At 38.8% G+C, this 21,817-nt stretch overlaps 2 protein-coding genes across 8 annotated transcripts in view; both read right to left on the bottom strand.

Annotated features, from left to right (window-relative positions):
• Nucleotides 1-7,537: 7,537 nt before the first annotated feature.
• On the bottom strand, nucleotides 7,538-16,062 carry LOC107082017 (solute carrier family 15 member 1-like). The gene is made up of 23 exons (XM_015370438.1): nucleotides 16,056-16,062; nucleotides 15,905-15,945; nucleotides 15,452-15,539; nucleotides 14,996-15,137; nucleotides 14,589-14,708; nucleotides 14,401-14,500; nucleotides 13,125-13,215; nucleotides 12,952-13,035; nucleotides 12,786-12,868; nucleotides 12,599-12,685; nucleotides 12,426-12,515; nucleotides 12,295-12,339; nucleotides 12,164-12,196; nucleotides 11,985-12,073; nucleotides 11,192-11,273; nucleotides 10,949-11,068; nucleotides 10,666-10,809; nucleotides 10,526-10,572; nucleotides 10,277-10,384; nucleotides 10,071-10,182; nucleotides 8,575-8,712; nucleotides 8,183-8,290; nucleotides 7,538-8,088 (listed from the first exon to the last, which is right to left on the bottom strand). Exons 1-23 carry the CDS (start codon nucleotides 16,060-16,062, stop codon nucleotides 7,846-7,848), a joined length of 2,202 nt encoding a protein of 733 aa, XP_015225924.1. The 3' UTR covers nucleotides 7,538-7,845.
• Nucleotides 16,063-18,244: 2,182 nt separating this feature from the next.
• Nucleotides 18,245-21,817, bottom strand: part of dock9 (dedicator of cytokinesis 9) — a 97,400-nt gene continuing 93,827 nt past the window's right edge. For 6 of the 7 annotated variants that reach the window (XM_015370476.1, XM_015370470.1, XM_015370475.1 and 3 more), the window contains one exon: nucleotides 18,245-19,310. In XM_015370476.1, the coding sequence (XP_015225962.1) occupies nucleotides 19,185-19,310 (126 nt within the window). In that variant the 3' untranslated portion in view covers nucleotides 18,245-19,184. The remainder of the gene's footprint in view (nucleotides 19,311-21,817) is intronic. The other variant, XM_015370474.1, reaches the window with a different exon arrangement.

Raw genomic sequence — 21,817 nt, forward strand, 5'->3', positions numbered from 1 at the left:
ATCACTGCAGTTTTTGGGCTTTCCTTTTGTTTATTTGTTTAATTTTGCAGCCATCTTCGGCTGTCCATATTTCATTATGTAGCAGCCGTATTCAGGCGTGAATTTCTTAAATTCACTGCCATACTCTGCTTGCCTCATTGTTGCAATCTTGCTGGTTTGTACTTCTCAATGGCTACGGTGATCGTAGTGCTCCTTGCAGCTTCTCACTGCTGGGGAACCCCTGGTGGCGTTTTCTGCTCGACCGGGTATCCTGGCCTGTTCGCTCGTCAGCTTTAGTGTCAAGACTGGCGATTTCAGCTTTACCTGACCTAGTTCTGTGAGTGTGGGATGTTGGACGTGTCATGTTGCAGAGCTTGTTGTTTGGCGCCATCTCCAGTTGGAGGATGGGCATGCTCTGTGTCCCTCTTTTTTGGGACCAGATCACCTAAAAGAGGCCTTGACTGATGCGGCCTACCCTAATTATACTGTCCTGCCCTTGTCCCTGCGTAATGCACGTTTGGCTGGCCTTCAAGGCGCCAGCCAGCCATGAAGCGTATGGCTCCTGAGGCTATAGGGCCTCTGCGGAATAGGACCAAGAGGAGCTCCAGGTGATCAGAAGGCATATCTGGGCAGATGGCCCATCTCACTTCTGAGGTGGAGGAGATGAAACTGCTGCTCTAGTCCCCTAGGGGCGAGCATGGCACTAGCCTGACTGGAGATCCTGCGTGTTTTCATGGTGGCACAGAAAAGCATCAAATAAAAAATATATTAAGAGAGCCGCATGATGTGAAATGTCTATTCAATTTGGTTTAATAAAAATATCTATGTCTAAATAGGTAAATATACATTCATAATTTAGGAATTTTACATATTGATCTAGAGGGGCACTCATTGGCCCCTGTCTAGAACTGCCAGTGACCCTGACCCAGGGCAGAGCAGCGGTTCAGGGCTCTCTGCTTTGGAAGACGATGCTATATCCCTAGCAGAATGTGGCACTGATTTTCAGGATCCTTTTGACTCTTGCTTGCATCTGTCAGTTCACAAATCTCTTCTGGCTCTTACTCGGAAGAGGATGGTTCATTAGTGGGTGCTTTGAGAACTGCTCTTGCCAGGTTGCAGCTGGATGCTACACAGGACCAACGTGCGGCTTCCAGTGCCTTCTTTCGACATCCTACTGCTAGGTTGACCTTTATGGCTCTCCCTTCTGCTGAATATGTGAAAGAGGTTCATTCCTATTGAGCAGACACTAAGGCCTTTTCAGGGCCAACCTCCGATGGCAAGGCCCTGGCAGCCATGCAAGATGCGCCCAAGTTTGGCTTGGGCCATATGCCTTCGGTTGTACCTGCCATAGCTTCCCTCAATGTGGCGCCAGATGAAGCTTTGAGAGCTAATGCCACGTGCCCTCGTTCTCAGTTTCATGTGACTGATGATCTGCTGCATAGAGCCTATGATTCGGGGTCTTGTTTGGGGCGACTTGGTAACTCTCTGTCGCATTTATTACTGGGTCTCTCAGCCTCTTTGGATGGACAAATCTCTTCATGCATTTGCTCTTCTGTCAAGGGGAATTGGACGTGTGTGGTCTACCCTTGTTCAGGCACACCGCAAAATTTGGCTAGCTCAGTCTCCTCTAACAGAAGCTTTTAGAAGGACCCTTATGGGCCTTCAAGTGGTCTGTGGGGAGTTGTTTGGCTCCACTGTGCTTGCAGCCTTGGAGCAGTCAGCCTAGGATTCTAGTAGCAGGCAGCAGTTGGCCGGCCTCCAGCATCCTGCTGGGAGTGCCTCTGCATCTCTTTCGCGCACTTATCCTGCCCAGACTACACCCTGCTTGATGCAGCCACAGCCTGCTGCAGGGCCTGCTGCAAGACCTGCTCATGGCCAGTAGGATCTACCCAGGGGTCAGGCTCATGTCACTTCTCAATCCAGGCAGTTCACTTGGCAACCCTTCTGCACCCTTAAAGGCTGGGGGGCTTGGAGATGATATCACTGAGTGGAGGTGGGACACTTTATCCTGGACCAGCTCAGTTGCTCGGCCGCTCTTGTTCCTGATCCATGGGTGGTGTCTACACTCACCCAGGGTTACACGTTACAGTTCCGCCACCGCCCTCCTGTTCCTGGTCGAGGTGATTCGCAACCAGGTAAAGGCTCAAGCTCTGAACCAAGAGATAGATGCCTTGCTGGCAAAAGGTGCTATATTGCCTGTATATCATCTCCTCAGTGTGTCAAGGGCATTCTGCAAATGCTGCCCGCCTTTCTGCATGGTCATGCACCCCCCTTTATTCTCTATCTTCGTCTGTTGGGCAAGCTGACTGCTGCCACTACAGTAGTACCCCTGTGACTGTTGTCTCTGCGACCACTACAGATGTGGCTTAACAGCCTAAGGCTGGACCCTGCTCGTTTGCTGCATCGTCACAGGAAACAGCGGGTGTCCTCTCATTGACTCGCATCACTGGCTCAGTGGCAAGATGAAGTGTTTATGACGAAGGAGGTTCCAAACAGCTAATAAGGCATGGAGTGCCTTGGAGTTGGAGGCTGTGCATCGGGCGTTGCAGCACTTCCTCCCAAACCTGCGTGGAAGCCATGTCCTAGTGCAGTCGGACAACAATTAAGTGGTTTTTCAAATTACCCATCAAGGGTGGACATGGTCAATAATATTATGGAGGCTGATCCAGAGGCTCTTGACCTGGGCAGCCCCTCTCTTTGCCAACTTGAGAGCAGCCAACATTCCAGGGGGGCAGCCGATATTCGGTCTTGGGGACGCCCACCACCGGGGGTGTGGAGGCTCCACCCAGAGGTAGTGGGGGTCATTTGGGAGAAGCATGGAAAAGCAGCCGTAGACCTATTTGCGTCCGAAGAGATGACACATTGCCCCTTTAGTTCTCCCTGGCAGACAATGCCAGTGCCCTAGGTCTGGACGCACTAGCGCACGAGTGGCCGAGAGTGCTGCTCTATGCATTCACGCTGTTCACAAGTACTAGAACCCAGTTTGTTCTGGCGTTACTTTCTGACCTGATGTTGTGTTTCTTCCTAAAGTGGCCTCATCTGCGAGCCACACTGTGCCCCTCCAGCTTGTTCACCTTGATGCGGATGGGCCTGATGAGCCTCTTTGTCCTGTTCAGGGCAAAATGAAGAAAAAGTCATATAGAGCCTAATTGGCTTGTGGGATTCCTGAAGCAGTAGAAGGTATAGTAAGGAGAAAACTCAGGCCTGGGATGAGTTTTTGGCTGGCCTCAAAGCGATTCTGGCAAGTGGTCTGGCACCTCTGAAAGGGGGAAGCAGTGCTTTGTTAATACTGTTGTCAGTGGGAGTAGGGAGCTGCTGACCTTGAAAAGGACATAGTTAGATGTGCTGATTTTGTTCATCATCCCGGCTAAACTCAATAAGATTGTCAAAAGATTCCTTGGTGGCGAGGCTTCAGGGGTGGATGAGGTTGCCCTGATTACCTTAGAGCTCTGGATGTTGTTGGGCGGTCATGGCGAACATGCCTCTTCAACATCACATGGAGGTCTGAGACAGTCCTCATGGATTGGCAGACTGAGTCTGATGAAGAGAGTGCTCACTGCTGTCTATAACAGTATTCACCTTATGAAGACTTCTTTTTTGTTAAATAATCTCCAGAGGTTCTAGATGACTTCCTTGAACAAATGTGACATTCTTTATCAGCTTGTTGGGCTTTCAGGACTCTGGAGCTAACACCATTAGGACCTGGTGACTAAGTATGGTTTACTATCTCCAATTGCCCCTTCACTTGACTTCTAGAGAGAGACCAATGAAATGCAGAGGGCGCAGCACCATCTTGTGATTTGGCTTAGAAAAACCTAATAAAAGCTATAGAGTCAGTTGCAGGGGGGGAAGATGAAACATTTGAGGTGTAACAGGGAAGCTTTGGGTCAAAGAAGGGCATGATCTCCATTTAACTGTGGGAAGGAGAGAAGCATGCTGAGCTTGTTCCTGAACTGAACCTTTTGAAGAAATGATTCAGTTCATTGGCTCTGTCCAGACTTTGATCTGTCTGATCATCCTTCTGCTTGAAGGCTCTGATCTTCTTCATCACTGACCACAAATCTTTGATATTGTTCCGCTGGAACTTGTTTTCCATCTTCTTCCTGTATGCCCCCTTGCTTTCTCTTATCTTGACCTTAGATTACATCTGTATACTCCTCAGCAATTTTCTGTCTCTCCTCCTAAAGGCTTTTTTTCATTGCTAAGCAGTTTCTAAAGACAGCTTTTGATCTATAGTTTATTTGGGAAGCATTTCATTATTCTGGTATGTGTGTTGTCATGTATACTTTAGTTTACATAGTTAGTCACACACTCTGTAATGACATTAATGTCCTCTCCACCTGGGGGAGCAACAGCCGGCTGGGCAGGGGAAAACAAAGGATCACGAGTTGGATAACTAGCAGGCACAGAGAGGGCATCATTGTTTAGGTGGCTGAACCAGGCCTACCAGTGAGTCCAAATTGGCTTGCTGGCTTGAGGCTATCCATCAATAAGATCTCTGCCCCACCATGTGTCGACCTTGAATGCTTGGGGCCAGGCTCCAGACAACCCATCAGAACAAGCTTGCGAGTCCTCCTTAGGGGCTTTCCGGAGCTGAGCTCAGATATTCTGCTGGAGGTAAGACCCTGTATGTAGAGGTTCAAGTTCAAATTCCAGCAAAGACTGTTTGCTGCACAATCACAGGTGTAAATTTTGCATTGAAATTATATACTTGCATCTTGATAAACTTTCTTGACCACAAAGGAATGAACTACATCAGATGGATTTTACGATATTGCATGTAACATGAATTAGGTTACACACCACAAAAGAAACTTTGGAGCAGTTGGAAATTACACACACATTAAGATATAACACTCCACTGTAGCATATGAATGGGATTTGCTTACAGAAAATCCCAACATTCAGATAAGAGCGAGGTACAATACATACATTTATTATGTGAATTATGTTATGTGAACATATCTTGTCACTTCCAAATCTTTTCCTTCTTGGACCTTTTCTACAATGGCCCTCCTTTTGTTTAAATTAAAGGCCAGATTTTCTACTTTGTTGGTTAATAGTCATTATTTTAAGAAAAAACATCAGGTAGCTCCCTAAATTATGACATTTTTCAGTTAAGAGAAGTGGTCAGGAAATGTATATTTTAGGATGTGTAGTGTAGTGATCAGTAAAAAAGGACTATTATAAACTAATAGAAATTTGAACATAAGGTAAAATCAACATGCTGCACCAATCCACTGCTATCTCGTGTCTTTCCCTATCCTCCTTCTGCACCTCTTTCTCACCTTTCCTCATCTCAGCAGCTTTGCATTGCAGCGTGACAAAGTATGACAGTGTATAACAGAACATCTCCCACATTAAGGATCTAACTTCCTCTTAAGGATACTGGAATTCAGTTTGCAAGAGTACACACCTAACCATAACTAAATGTATAGGGACACTAGCAGCAAATTTGTAGCATCAGCGTTGAAATCAAACATCAGCAAAACTGTTGCTACAACCTCTTATCCTTTCAACCTTATCCTTATATCAAACACATTCATTTCCATTTGCACTTAGAGCAGATTTGTTAGGATATAATAACAACTGTAATAAAAGTGAATTTATTAATATAGGTTAATCTATTTAGTGATATTAATTGGAGAAGGGCTTATTATCTAGAATATTTAATAACAAATGGAATTTGAAAAGTTGGGTTAAAGATTCTACATTGACAGCCAATAGAGATTTTTTTATTATTCAAAAATGCACCAGTAGAAAGTAGTTAATATTCAAATAAGAGTAGTTTAGTGACTGAATTGAAAGGATGGTATGTATTGATCTGACTGGAGTTCAACACTAAAACAAACACATTATAGATAAATGAAACCATTTAGAAACTCTCACACACTTCCTAAGATATCAGACAGAAAACAAATGTGTAATTTTCAGTGACATCTAATGGTCAGACTACAGACTGCAGCGACTCTGTCCTCTCTCTAAAGAAAGTCAGAAACACCTCTGACCAGGTTTAAATTAGCTCTGATGTATTTTATGCTATCAAAGAAGACAAGGTAGGGATATTTCTCCAAAATGTCTTTTTGGATAAAAACAGAGAAAACCGACAGTGACAAATTGTGCAATATGGTCTCAGAGAGAAGTGAAATGGTTGGACAAATATGTGATACATCAGACCAAATCCAAAGCCCCAAAAAACAGTTGTCTTAATATCAGCAAGCCAGAAAACAAGGACTTCCCCCCCAAAGAGCATGATTTTTGATATTTTAAACTATTTTTTCAACAAATCAAAACCTAAAGTGTGGGGTGTGCAAAATTAATCGGCCCCTTTACTTTCATTGGAGCAAACAAGATTTACCTTTCAAGAAAACAATGATCTAAAACATAAAGAAAAATCTACAGTGGAATGGTTCACAAATAAACGTATCCAGGTCCAGACATAAATCCAATTGAAAATCTGTGGAAATAAATGAAAACTGCTCTCCACAAATGCTCTTCATCCAACCTCACTGAGTTCGAGTTGTTTTGAAGAAAGAGTTGGCAAAAACTTCAGCCCTCGATGTGGAAAACTGATAGACATGCCCTAAGTGATTTGCAGCTGCAATCACAGGAAAAGGTGGCGCTGAATAATTTTGCACACCCAATTTCTTAGTTTTCTGTTTGTCAAAAAAAGCTTAAAATATTCAATAAGTTTCTTTCCACTTGTTGATTCTTCTTCAAATAATTACAATTTGAGATCTTTATGTTTGAGGCCTGAAATGTGGCAAAAAGTCAAAAAATGAAAGGGGGCTGAATACTTTTGAAAGGCACTGTAATAGTGCTCCTAGCAGCTTCAGTCAGCATCTGCACAAGATCACTGGCTTTTATTCTGGGGTTAATATATATCAAACGGTCTTCATTAGAGGCACATTGGACCAGAGTAGTAAATCCAGCTTCAAAAAGCATGAAGTCTGCATAGATTTCTTTAATCATTTTAACTTATCCAGATGAATTTAACATTAACAGCTGTTTGTGCAGTGGAAACGGAAATGCAAATGGTTCAAACTAACCTCAGCAGGCTTTTACTAACTGAACCTTAGTTACCCACCTCTACACAAAACCAGTCTCCTTCATAAAGGGTTTCATATCTGGACATTCAAATGATATTTGTATTTGTATAAAGTTGAATGAACAGATCAGGGAAGTTTTCTTGAAATTCAAATGAGACATCTCATTTTTGTATGTGTGAAATTATTTTGTAAACATTTGTCATGAATCTAGTGCATACTTTAGTTTTCTAAAAACAGGATACTTCCTTTTTTCAAGGGATAGGTAGAAATCCTAGAGGAGATAAATATGGCATCTTGAGTATTCCATAAATAATATCCAAGTATTTGACAGACTCTGTTTTCAGCAAATATTAATGTAAAACTAAAGAAAACAATAAGAATGACAACTAAAATGGGTAGAGGTAAAAGGCAGTTTAGGGTATTCAGTAAATAATGAAAAGTACAGTATTATTTCTTACAAACTTTACAAGTACATCATACACATTCTGAAATAAAATGGAGATAAAAAAAGGGAAAACAAAGAGAGGAAATATTTTCTTAAGTTAAAGTGTTGCCCTGTGGAAGAATCCCAAATGCGGAAGCTCAGTAATCATCATATCTTTGGAGTAAAGATTTATCATAGTTCCAAAACCAGTCCAGACAAATTTTCAAGACATCAATCATGAAAATGTTAAGATTCATACAAAATAATTTTTTTTCATGTCTATATTTTGTTAACTAATAATGTTCTTTGTTAATTGCAATTTAAACATATTTGCAATGTATGCCCATAAAAAATTCTATGCCCTGATAGGTTTTCTTTCCTGCTAGCTGGAGCTCACATGCTGGTTTGATTAGATTTATTGTCTTCTTCATCACTGCTAACCGAGTTTCGCTTCTCCATCTTGTGTTCTGATTTCTCAAGCTTCTTCTTATCATCATCCTCGTCAGAATCGTATGATTTATTCTTGAACTGTGCCTCTATTTCTGTGGGGTCGATGTAGGTATAGAAGCTTGCCATAATGGAGAAGATGATGCACACCGCCACCAAGAGAGAGGCAAAAAGGATATACTCTGTCCACTTGAAAGTAAAAGAGGGAAAATGTTAGGAGAAACTTAAAAAAATGTGTTTATATTTTTTTCTTTTTGGTGACATAATTTAATATTTTTGTTACCTGTTTGGGAAGTTTTGCAATCTCTGCAACAATGAGGACAATAAAGTTTCCAACGGCATTAGTCAACAACCAGCCTGCCTGCAGCACTGACTTCATGTTACTGGGTGCCTTATTAATAAGAAGAGATGATTTAAAAGTTAAAAGCCAGGAATAATCATTAGAGATAGTTTATCTTATAAAATATGAACCCCTGCAACAATTCAATTAATTTATAGTTAATCAAAAATCTAAAATAATTAATTGATCCTTTTACTCGTCGTTGCTCAATCAGATTGCTGCATCCTAGACTATAGTCTCAAGTAGGGCTAAATGTCATTATACAATGATATGTAGCATAAACAATGATTTTTTTTTATTTATATGTTTTTTTTTTTTTTTTTAAATATACGTACTTGTGAGTAGGAGAACTCCAGGCCAGTAACAGAAAACATCACTTCACCAGCAGTGATGAGGAAGTACTGCGGGATCTGGAGAGCCATGTGTACCGAGTTTGGCTTTATGTTCACTGTTTCAGTTATCGACTCCTGACACTGAAACAAGTCAACCAATTATCATAAATTAGAGAAAATAAACATATTTATCACATTCATGTAAAAAAAAAAAACAATAACAAAAAACAAAGCAAAAACACAAAGGGATTCGTAACGACTTCTTTCAACACTGGATTTTCTTGTGCCACTTTTCCTGAAAGAAAAATGGACTGTGGGACAAATGCTTGTCCGGTCAACAGGTTTTCCCAGAGGTAGCATTAATGCATTAATACTTTTGTTTTATACCATAATTTGGGTTTGAATTATTTTGACAGTTTTATTCTGGATTTGTCTGGTTTGCTCCTTTGTTTTATGATGTTTTTTCACCGAGGTTTTCTAACAGACTCTGGTGCATATACAGACCAGCTGGATTTACGACTAATTTAAACTGTAGACAGTAGGTACGTTAAATTTATCTATAAAGCTCCTTTCAAAGACTTCAAGTCGCAAAACACTTCCCATGCATATCATACTTAGGTTATAGATAGTTTGAAACAGGAATAAAAAAGCTCAATAAAAGGTGGACACAGCTCCTTAATTAAGTGGTATATGAAGGATTTTATTTTAAGTAGGACAAAAGTGATGCAGAGGTTTGCCCTGCAACCAGAGGGTCAATTGTTAGAACTTCAACTCTGTTCATCTCTGTATTCAATTCACTCCATTCCAAATCAATTCACCAAAACTTTCTTAATCCCAAAGGGAGATTCAGTAAGACTCTTCATCCACAATACCTACTGATTGTGGGCCATGTACAACAGCCTCACTTCTGTCAGTTTGCCCCAGGGCAGCTGTGGCTACAATGTAGCTTTCCATCATCAGTGTGTAAATGTGTTTGTGAATGGGTGACTGACTGAATGTAGAGTACAGGGCTTTGGGGGCCCTTGGACTTTTGCTATAGAAAGGCCATTTACACTTCAGATTATTTATGTTGAAAACCATGTTTCGTTATGCTTCCACTGCAGTTATGCATTGAATAATGTTGGTATATATAATCCCATATAGTGGGTTTATAACCCCTCTAAATTACACTGAAGTTTATGGTTATAATGAAAGAAAATGTTTAAAAGTTTTGCCAAAATGAACAGATTTGATAAGCACAGCTTGTGCAGGAAGAAGATTCGTTTTAAAACAGTGAGAGCGATAGTGTGGGTGCCATTTGGTCAGCTTCATTGTAGTGGAAGAGAGGGTTAACAAATGCAGAAAACAACACATTTGTGGTGCAGAGTACCGGTAATAAAAAAAAACAGCTGTCTAAACTTTAAACACAATGTTAAAATGTAGATCACCATCCTCCTCCTCCATTTATGAGTCCCTCTACCACTTTACCAAAAACTATAATCATCAAGTGTAAAACTTACATTGGATCCAAAAGATAGTGTGCTGGGAACAAAGAATGTATATGAGCCTCCGAATCCAAAATCCTTGCTGTATTCACATGAATGTGACCCATCCTGCAAGGTGAATGTGGCCCTTCATAAGACAGAAAATAATCAACAAACTGTTGCTCAGCAAGGCAGGGAAACATATAAGTAAAACATTGTGAAATGTGGATAAGGACCCTCACCTTCCATTTTTTATTTGGGTGTAGTTTGAATAATGAAATGGGTTAATCACCCCAAGCTGGACTGCATCAGAAGAGACGTTGAGTGGTTTACTCATTCCATTTATAAATCTAAAATGGGAAGATATTCACCAAAACCATTGAGAGAACAGAAACAAAGTAGATTTGATGAATTAAAACAGAGGGTTCTTCATGTTTTCTGTCAGATCGCAAAACTGTTAAAGCAGGTGAAGAATAAATGTTTGGACCTACCGGATTTCATTGTTTCCTTCTTGCGGCTTATAAATCAAATCATCAGCCTGAAGAAATCCAATAACAAACACCTTTGTTTTAAGCAGTTATAGATACTCTTGTGTAACTTTATTTTATATTATTTTGTGATGGTCTCTCACCAGCAGCCATTCATCATTGATAGCTGAGGGGATAAGAAGTGTCTGCCGCTGTTCTTTGGTAAGGAGAACACTTTTTGTGACAGAAGGATTACCGACTGAAACAACAATTTGTTCACTATCAAATTGGAAGTAATCTTCACTGGCCTGTAAATTAGTGCCAAAAATAAAAAATAAAAAATTAGATACTGCAAAAAACAACTTTGAGAAAAGGTATGTATGTATCAAGTATTGAATATTAAGCAATTTAATGATGGGAAAAACATTTATTTAAAAAATAAAATACCTGAGCTCCAGGAAGAGTGAACTCCTCACTGCCTGGAAGCTGGACTTTAATAGCAGTGTTTCCCATGTTGAGTAACTTCAGCTGACTCTGGGTCTTAGATGGGAAGTCAGGCAAGGTTTTCTGAAAATCAGGTCAAAGAAGTTCGTTTTTAGAAATATGTACAAAAGGCTGACATTTATTTTGTTTTGAATATTTCACTTGACATAGCAGGAGAGAAAAAACAAAAATAAATTCTCAACTTACATCAATTTGAAGCTGGATCACCGCTGCACAGAAAAAAGCAAGTGCTGCCAAAATCATCCCTACAGTCATTTTTCTCAGGGGTCTGTTGATGTGAAATAATGCATTGCTGTTTTATTGTATAATTCATACATTTGTAAAGTGGAAATATGAAATAAAAATATATCTGTACCATACCATATCCATCCATACCATTGGAAGAGTTAGTTTAGCAACAAAAGAAAATCCTAATTTAACTTCTAAGACATTAATGGTTGAAACGTAGGTCTATTCTAAGGATGATTATTTTATGTTGCCTATTTCCAGTAAAAAGTATACCATTTAATTTTTGAGTTTTATTGATTTATTTAAAACTTTATTCTTTTGAGCGGACTAGTCATACAACAATCTGTCCAATAGTTCTAAAAGGAAACAATCAGGACTAAAGTTTTTTTTGCTGTTTTATAATTCCCTTCAATTGGCAAATGATCCGAATATAACAAACTCAGAGTCATTTATACAGCATGATGCTGCCACCACCATACTTAACAGTTGTTTAAGAAAAAACAGGGAATGATTTAATTCTTTTGTGTGTGAAAAATATAAAAGAGTGTATTTACAACAAAATAAACAGACAAGATTTTAGAAAAAAGCGAGGGTTTGTTTTTGCCACTTAATTAATATTTGGTAAATAAATGAACCAATCAACTAAAACTGCTTTCTGAGTATCAAACCGATAATATTTAATATAGAGTTGATCTAAGCTTTTGTTGTGACATAAAAAGTAAAGGAAAACAAAATATTCCACCTTACTTACGTAAAGTTCAGACCACACTTTCTGATCAGAGGGTATATCAGGCTGTCCATAATTGGAACCAGAGTCAGGATCAGGATGGGGTTGATCGTCTTCAGCGAACAAACATTACAGTGACCATCTTGTCCAGCAGAGGGCGGTAAATGTGTTCGAACCCTTTAAAATATATTCTCTCTACTTACCTGCATTTGATCAGGCTGTATCACAATTGCCCCCTGCAGAAAGAAAAAAATCAAACAAATGTAGAACAACATGAATTAACTGCTATGTAGAACCATGAACACAATGCTGTCGCTTTTGTCTCCAAACTTACAAAATTTCCATCCATTGTGGTGGCTTGTAGAGTCCATCTTGAGCCCTTTATCAAAGTGAAAATAAATAAATAAAACATCTGCTGAAAGGATGTCATGCTCCCTTGAGAAATGACGACTCATATAGAAATACCTTTTGATCGAAAAGGGTCCAGAACATGGGCAGTGGGATATACAAGAAGAGAACCCTCAGCGCTATTTTGATTTGAGCAATGAGGAGTTTCTACAGCACAGATAAACAGGAAATAAATAATTACCTCTACAGAGAGTAACACCTTGCTGCAATCCATGAAACAAGAAACTCACATCATATTTCTCCTCCGCCCAGTCCATCCAGTGCTCCTTCTTAGGATATTGCTTGCTTCTGTGTCTATACCGGTTTTTAATTGCAAACTGTGTTTCAGATAATTGAAATAAAAGAGAAAACGAATCTTAAAAGTGGATGTTTGGTAAAATTATATCAAAATAGACAACAGTAATTTAGAAGACTTACCCCTATACATTTAGACACTTTGAACATGATATTCCCCTCTGGTTTAGCTTTGTAGTACATACTGCTTCCCATGATAAACACCGCTGTTGAAGATTTAGAATAAGGACTCTGTTTCTACTAAAAACTTATTATGGGAAGATTTTTTCATATGTTTATTTAATCATACCAAGAGCAACCACCATCAGGGCTGCAGGCACCCCAAAAGCAAGAGAGTAGCACTTGCTCTTACTGTGGATGCCACAGTCCTGAGCTGCAGAAAATAAACATCATTAGTCAGTGAACTGGATTTTAAAATTCATTATTTAGGTTTTTGAACAGTTAAATGTGTGCAACATGTACCTCTGAGGATCGGAGTTATAATGGTTGACAGAAGACTTCCACCATTAATGCAGAGGTAGAAAACTGAAAAGAAAGTTCTTCTTTGCTTTTCCTAAATAAAGACACAATAGGTTAGTTATTGGGAATCCATGGAAAAATCTGCAAATGTATTACTGATGGCTTTATTGTTGTAGATTTTTATGCCACAACTGTTTTATTGTTTATTGCCAATATAGCTTAGCAGATTATCTCTTGTTAAGTTGCTCTATCATTATATAGGGTTGCCAACTCCCTGAAAATATATGAAGTTATTTAAAGGACCACTTCTTGGTCAGGTGTTGTCCTCCACCCTAGTGGCATTATAAACTTGTTTTTTCATTTTGCATTTTCTTCTCTTTGTATGAAGTGATGTTGTAAACATTTAACCAGGATGCATTTCCGCACATACATTTGCTCTAAATATAGGACAGTTTCTTTATTGCAAGGGATGGCTGGCAACTTTATTCAGCTGCCTCAAGTGCACATTAAAGGTATAGTGGAGGATTTGCACAAATATTCAAAAATACCTGACCTCGCTTGAAAAATGTTGTGGTATGCTAAGGTTGCTGAACTATAACCTTAAACCCCCGTCTTAAAGAAAGGAGAAATGCACTTCATATTTTGATATTCAAAGCAAAGTCTGCATTTATATATGGGGTCCTATAGGAGGGGTTGACAAATGATAGGTTTGTTTTCACATCTGAACCACTCTTCCTTCATGTCAAATGTGGTCATACCTCTTTCCTAACTAGGCCAGAACAAAATGCATGACTTGTTACTAATCCTGCAGCACACAGACACTGACCAACCAGGGTTTTTGGTTTACCAGCAGGTTCAATAGAAACAGTGACTTCACGTATTTTAAACTTTTAATGCTTGCAGCAATACGTGCTGTATTGGATACATCTCCTTGGTTTGCAGCTAACTATAGTTAGATGAGGTACAGATGTTTTTAAAGTAAGCACATTGATCTAACTTTTAGGTATTTGCAGCAAATGACACCTTTAATCGGTGTAAATCTTCTTCTATTTAGTTTGCCAGGGTCAAAGCTGACATAGTAAGCACGCATTGCAGCATGATTCACAGCCAAAAAGAGTGTGAAGGATGACAACGCATGCAGATAAAACATGGGGTTGGCTTGGAGGAATCATGAGCAATAAAGTCATTAAGATACTGGATGTTTAATATGCAAGCTGAAGATGAAAATCAAGCATATGTGACCTTAGATTAGAGGCTAAACTAATTGCTTTGTTCCAACCTGTTGATCTCCAAACTGGTCTCCACCAAAGGCAGCCACACATGGTTTGATGCCACCAGTTCCAAGAGCAATGAGCATGAGACCCACCATGGACAGCACACTGTATGAGGAAAAAGAACAAGTGCAGGAGAAGGCCAGTGGGCTGACTAGAAACAAATATTTATCCATGTAGAAAAATGTGGACCTACACATGAAAGGTCAGATTGTCTGGTGTCCCGTCTCTGTTTTTATCAGTGATGTCATGGATAGCGCTGACAGCCATCGCCACCTGGCCAACTGCGTAAACAATCGAAAGGTAGATGATAGTCCTGGGAGATAAATGATAGAGAATAGCCTAATAAGTAATGAAACTTTAAATGTGAAAGCATTTTAATTCTGCAGGTAGTCCTTCTTAGATCAAGTCTCTGAAGTATTTTGATTTTATTTTTATTGAACCAAAGGCTGGTGAATGCAGTGGGGATTTAATCCCTCATGTATCTAATACAGCAGTGTTAAAGGCTACTAAAACAAAGCTGAGGAAATAAAGGGCCAGACTTTAAATAAAAAAAAAAAAGTGGAAAAGTATTTTTTTACCTCAGATTGAAAACAAACTTACCTAAACTTTCCAAGCCAGGAGTCAGCCACAATGGCCCCAAATATGGGGGTCAGGTAGCAGAAAGCCACAAAGGTGTGATAGATGGAAATGGCCAAGTCATCGTTCCATTGAAAAAAGTATTTAAAGTACAACACCAGCACAGCTGTGGAAAGGCAACAACAGCTTTTTCTGCTGCACCATGATCAATTTATGAATCATTTACTACTGTATCATATAATTACAGGTTCAAAAAAGAACCAACTTGAACTGAGAGAAAGCTGTAGCTTGATTGAAAAACAAAAAATATAACTATATAGTATACACATTATGTACAAACTTGGGTTAGACCTTTATTTAAATCACAATAAAATGACTCCCTCCCAACAACCAATTCTTTTTGTCATCTTGATGTAGTCTGCTTATTAGAGTTTTTTTTTTTCTTCGAAGGGTTAACGTGTTGCTTGCCAGAGAACTCACCTCGCATTCCATAATAGGAGAACCTCTCACAGAACTCATTAACTATAATGAAAAAGATGCTGATTGGGTAGCCAAACACTTCTTTACTCTATTCAGGAAGTAGAAAGAACAAAAGAAAATACACCTTCAAGATATAGACGGACCAATCAGCACAAAGTTACTTTTAGAGAATATTCAACATTAAATCAGACATGAAAATGAGCAAATCAGAATTGTATGATTTACTGTATTTATTTATTGCATTTTAATTGATGTATAAAAAAAGTTGAAATATTTAAATAATTCTTTACTTTTGTACCAAATGTAAAAGTAGAGAAATAATTAAAAATCCCTCACAGTGATAATCAAACTCTGGGATAATAATCCAGCATTCAAATTAGGATTTAAAATTAATTTTAGTCTTAAAATGATCTGTTTTAAAGCTCAGTTTAAAAATAAAATGAACTTCTTTACCTTTCCTCTTCCCTTTTTTTCTTTTTTGGGATTGTCTTTGTCTGAAGGCAAAATAATCTTCCTTAGCAACAAAACAACTTTAATTCGACTTTTTTATTAAAGCATCTACATATTCTTGTAAATCATACAGAATATTGCTCTATAATCTCACCGGTCATGATGTCTGATTGAGGCTGCTGCCTGCTTTCTCTTGGCCCTTGGTAATCCTTTGCAGGTTGTTCCAGGAGCACCTGATCCTGTATCTTTCACACCTCACAGGTGGGAGTTGAAATGCTTTATGTTATATTGCTTATCTCTAACCCTTCCGCTGTCTTTTCCATTGCTCTGTTGCTTTTACAACAGGGTGGGAACGTGAGATCCAGCTGATAGATGGCATGATCATTCCATTAGACTTTGCAAGACAGTACTCCAAAATGTGGAAAGCCGATTAATGCAATTTTCATTTCAAAATGGTAATATAACTACATAAAAATCTTTAATTAGTAATCCATAATTTTCTGTTTTTCAGGTTAAACCAAGATGTGACCCATTGCTTATAACCACTCTTCAAAATAGAAAAGTTCAAATAAACAGATAAGTTCAGAAATGCATAAATCAGGATATGACAACAAAACAAAGGCAGTTTTTATAAAGTGACCCTTTATAAACAAAGATGGATATTAAAAAACTAAGCAGGGTGAAACAGAAAGCTCACTGCAGGGGACTGGCATTTTTGGGTCCCCAGTCCTCCATAAACAACCATTCATTTTTACAAATTTTCCTTAAAAAGATGCAGAAGTCGAATAAGCTCTTTTGCCATCTGTTTCAACAATGCAAAAAAAAGCTGAAAAAATAAAGGACACATTTAACTTCTAAATGCAAGGAAAAGCCCAAAGTCACTCCAGATTTTTTACTTTTAACAACATAATTCTTCTGACTGGTAGTACTGTATGTCATGATCTCGGTGCTAATAACTGGTCTGATTACTCATTTCATTCACCCGCCAATCTCTGCCCAGTTCTCATTACCGCTCATCTGATCCACCTGCTTCAGCCTCTTTTTAACCAGCCTTCACACCAGTCATCAGTGCCAGATTATTGGAGCCTTCAATGAGAGTTTTCCAGTGTTCCTGAGTTTTTCGGATTGCCAGATGCTGACCCGTTCTTCTTCTGGACCTGTTAGTCTGCCTGTTCCTGTTCTGATCAGTTTGCCTGACCTGTATTCGGACTCCTGCTGGTTTTCTGCCCGTCTGTGTATGGAACATGAAACTGTTTACCGACACTCAGGGGCGTCTCTAGGTTTAAGAGACAAGGGTGACTCAGCCCCTAGAAGATATTGCGCGCGTAGTGCGCGCCGAAATTTTTTCAGTGCACCTGCTAAGGCGTTGTCTGTTCAGATTAACTTGTCTTCTTTATGGCTTTTATTCAGTGCTTTACTGCATTTGTTTTGGGAAAATATGAGGAAAAAATAAATACAGAAAAAAAAAAATATATTTTTTAAAATCGCAAAATAATTATAGGGTGGCTAATGCCAAAGAAAGGATGACTGAAGCCACCCTTAAATAGGTCTAATGACGCTTATGCCGACACTGTCCTGGAATTCCCTTCGGCACCTCTTCAGACCTCTGATCTCCTGGCTCTGACTCCCAAGCATTTCTTTGACTTCGCCCTCTGGATTATCCTGCCTTCCTTTGTCTGCTCTGTTGTTATCTGCTGCTTGTTCTCCTCCTGCAGAGATTCCTGCCTTAGACAAGGACACTGTTCTCTGCAGTTCCATCTTAAATAAACATTTCGTGAAACCTAACTGTCTCTCTGCCTCGAAAACTGGGTCCTTTTGTTTTCCGAGCATGACACTGTGACATTTTGGTATCTGTGGATGGAGCTAAAGATTAGGGTAATGGCAAATATTGTCTTACATTTGGAGAGGACATAAGGACTAAAAGCTTAATGTTCAACAGAGCTGACTGTGCTGAAATAACTAGATGTTTGCTCATAGATGTCCAGATTTAGTGGGGATAAGACTCTGTTCATGCCAACTATACTGAAAAAACAAGATGCTGTTTTATAAAAAATTAACTGTAGCTCCAACTTAAACCCAGCACTTTCATCAGATGAGACAAAAAAAAAGCTTTACAAGAAGATGAAACAGTAATACTGTAAGTTTGGTATAAAATAAAGGAATATAAAGTAAAGTACCTCAAGGTCCTCTACGAAGTGTGGTGGTGGATCCAGGATGCTGTGGGCCTGTTTCTCTTCCCATGGTGCTTTAAAGCTTGTTAGAGCATAGTGCATAATGAAAAGCAGGAGTTTTGGAAAGGAGAATGCATTATAGTATTTTAATAAATGAAGACGTGTGTGTGCATGTGGAAAGAAATGAGTGCTTTTATTTAAAAGATAAGCATTAGGGGATATCTCTGTATAACAGCAGAATGGTGACTTGAGTTAAATATTCTAAACAAAATGCTCAAATATACGACATTTTCTTAAACAATAAAAGAGAATCATAAAACAGTATCAGCTTCATATTTTCTCCACAGTAGGCATAGTGCCCCCCCGACCCACACCTCATCGCTTTGGCAAAAAGGTGAATATATATATATTTTTACAGTGTTTGATCTCGACACAGCAAGATGCTTTGCAAGTATTGCACATAGTATTTTTTTTATGTACAACAATAAAAAAAACTTGGAATACACTGTGTTTGCAATGGCTTTTAAATACATACATAAAAACTGCTGTTCAAGATAGATTTAATGCTAACATGATAAAGACTTATACTTAAAAAAACTAACAAAAAAGCCTTTTCTGAAAATGTAACTTCATGTCCAGAGAGATGAGCATGGATGTTTGCAGCATAAATTTGAATAAAAAAAACAAACCATTGGCTTATAAAAGTGTAATACTGTACATAAAAACACTAAACACAATATAAAAACAACAATGGGCTGTTAGAAGGGCGTGATGACATGCATGTATTAAAAATCCCAAAAGGAAGTCTTTACGGAAAACAGTGCTTAGTCTTTTTGTAGAAACAGGCGACATTATAAATCTCATTAAAAAAAAAATATATAAAAAAAAATGCCTATAATGCAGGATTAAAATTTCTGCTGCAAAGCTACTTGTCTTGTTGGGCTCTGCTTTTTATATGGCCATCCAGAGAGTCTCAAACCATGGCTGACTGAGTGGAGCCGAAAACAAAGCAGGAAAGGAGAGTTATAGGTGATCCCAGCATCTTCTCTGTAAGCTGACCCATCCAATCTGGTTTCAGTGGTGTACACACTAGTCTCACAACCAGAAGCTGCTCATATCACTGAGGCCGAGTGCGGGATGCCCTGGATGGTGACAGAGGTCGGCGTTCCACTGATGGCATTAAAGATGTGAAGAGAGTCTGGGAGGACACTCTTCATTCCGTCTTCAACGGGAGTAATCTGTGAGGCGACAATCAAATCAAAAAGAAAAGCTCATGATGAAGGCCGATACGGGCAAACCTTAGGTAAAGGAAGAGGGCATCACCGTGTTGTTTGGTAGCGACCCTGTGGAGTGTAATGAATATTCCCTAATGGAGGCCATATGCATTATTTTTGTTGATCTAACAAACCTGGACTCTCATTCAAAATATACACACTTTTATCATTTAGATGTTAATAATAAAAAGGAGACTATATTGCTTTTGTCAGCTAATCTTCTCTTTACTGCTCTTCTTGTGTCTGTTTTTCTTAGCCTTATTGTAGCCACACCTGGCCAGGCTTTCTGTTCAGATGTCCTAAAGATGATCCACTTGCCAATGACTTTCACTGATTAAGTCTGCCACCCATTATTACAACTGGCCAACTTTTTACTCTGATTTACTGTATTTGCTCCCCTTCACTCTAAGCATGATTCGTTTACAGGGTTTTTTTTCTTGTTAAAGTTCAGTATTAATCTCTTCTAGTGCTGCAAATTCCTCTCTCCATGATAAATGGTGACACAATCCAGCTACTCATATTGGGTTAAAATATTACACCTCAGAAGTGCAGTAGGCAGCATAAGGACTAAAAGCTCCATAATGGTTTGTTTTGGCGCTAAAGAATCTTTTATTTTTCCTTACATTTGTTTCATAGCTCATTATTATGAAACCTATTTTAAGAATTTTCAGCTATTTTTGTTCACAAAAAAAAATTCTGGGAAGCTGTTTCTATTACAACGTTTACCTGTTGCTGTTCTCAAGTGTGAGTCTTCCCCCTACCTAATGCAATGCAAAGTTTTCTGTTGTATTTGATCAGATTGAGTGACAGAGCAGCAGCAATCCCATAACAAGCTGAAAAGATTCAGTTCATTTACCTTTGCTCCCCAAGGCTGCACACTGTCAGGAAGAAGACTCAACCTATTATTGTTCTTCAAGGGCCCAGAATGCCAAGATGAAAAATCCTGTTTGATCATTTGCTGTAAAATCTTTATTTTTTTCCACTTAAAACAGTTGAATAATTCGCACAGCTTTAACTTTAAACTAGCCATCTTTTCACTGTTAAAGGAGAAGTCCGGTCATATTCAGAACTCAAACTTCTAAAAGCACTGTAAATGTTAAATTATTATATACTGCTCAATAAATGACAAGTGTTTTTAATCAAGAGTAATTTTCATTTGAATGTGCTTTACACATTCAAATGAAATGTTTGCCCATGTTTGTCAAAGAACACTACTGCCAACTACCGGTTTGTGACATCATGGTGCTGTATCGGCTGTTAAACAAGTCCCAGTGCTGTATCTGGTGTTTGTCACAACGCACTATTATCCAAGTCATCTTGAAAACATTCTTCTTCCTAATGTTGGCTACATATTACGTGATTTTTCTCTTGCCAGAAGTTTGATGGCTAATCCTCCCTCTTCAAGTTGGCAATCCAACATCGAAACCGTCCGTGGAGGATCATGAATCGGAAAGGTGACAGAACAAATTTTTTTTCACTTTTATCCGATATATTACAACATCCAATTGTCATGCACGCGGGCATTGTCAGTTTAACTATAGCTGGCACGAATTTCAATGGTGAAGTCCTCTCGAAATCTTAAATAATTGTTGTTGATTGCAGATGTGTCGAGTAGTTCCCATTGACTTTGCTTACAAAGTGTGGAGAATGGCCTTTGACTAATCACACAGTGATATCATTGCCGAAAAATGTCAGGAAGGAGGAGGAGGTGTTACTATATATGGGCAAAAATGGCGGTTCCCGGACTTGGTGATCTCAACAAAAATTATTGTTTTGATTTTTTTTTTTTTTTTTACTGATTAACACTAAATTCATTAAATCACTGCAAATGCATTAGTTTTAGGTATAAATAATGATCCACTGATCATTCCTTGCTGACCAGACTTCTCCTTTAATCCTACACTGCAAGTCTGAGGTTTGTGACGTTCGACGGACAGTTTTAAAATTAAATAAAGGAGCAATTATGTAGTCATGGTGAAATTATTCTAATCCATTAACAAGTTATCTAAACTGTAACTTTTTAGGAACAGTAGATTACAGGCTATGTTAAAAAAAAAACCCTGAATCTATTAGTTTAAAAAGTCAACTGTGTAATAACTCTGTAATAACAGCTACTGCTGCTCACACAGGATGCAGCATTTCCTGTCTGCTCATTGCTGTAGATAGGCACCAGCACCCCTCGCGACCCGAGTAGGAAAAAGCGTGTCAGAAAATGGATGGATGGACTTTTCTTGTACTTTCTCATATAACACTCCTTTCTAAATGTATTAAAATCAGCTTAACATGTTACAGAATTAAGCTACAACATTTGTATTGGTGCATTTAAGATAAAACAAATTTGAAGCACACATATGTACACAAAAACACATACTGCATGCATCCAAACATTCTGGACACGCATGCAAGAACATACATTGCAAGCCAAAATAAAAGAAGCCAAATGGTAACTCTTGGTCTAGCTAGCTTAGAGA

This window comes from Cyprinodon variegatus, unplaced genomic scaffold (assembly GCF_000732505.1).
Source record: "Cyprinodon variegatus isolate N-32 unplaced genomic scaffold, C_variegatus-1.0 Scaffold46, whole genome shotgun sequence".
In the NCBI taxonomy this organism is placed as follows: Eukaryota; Metazoa; Chordata; class Actinopteri; order Cyprinodontiformes; family Cyprinodontidae; genus Cyprinodon; species Cyprinodon variegatus.

Coding starts and splice junctions, on each gene's coding strand:
- LOC107082017 (XM_015370438.1), bottom strand. Junction 15,540..15,904: donor AAAAAAAGGGAAGAGGAAAG/GTAAAGAAGTTC, acceptor CTTCCTGAATAG/AGTAAAGAAGTGTTTGGCTA. Junction 12,340..12,425: donor GGACCCTTTTCGATCAAAAG/GTATTTCTATAT, acceptor ACTTTGATAAAG/GGCTCAAGATGGACTCTACA.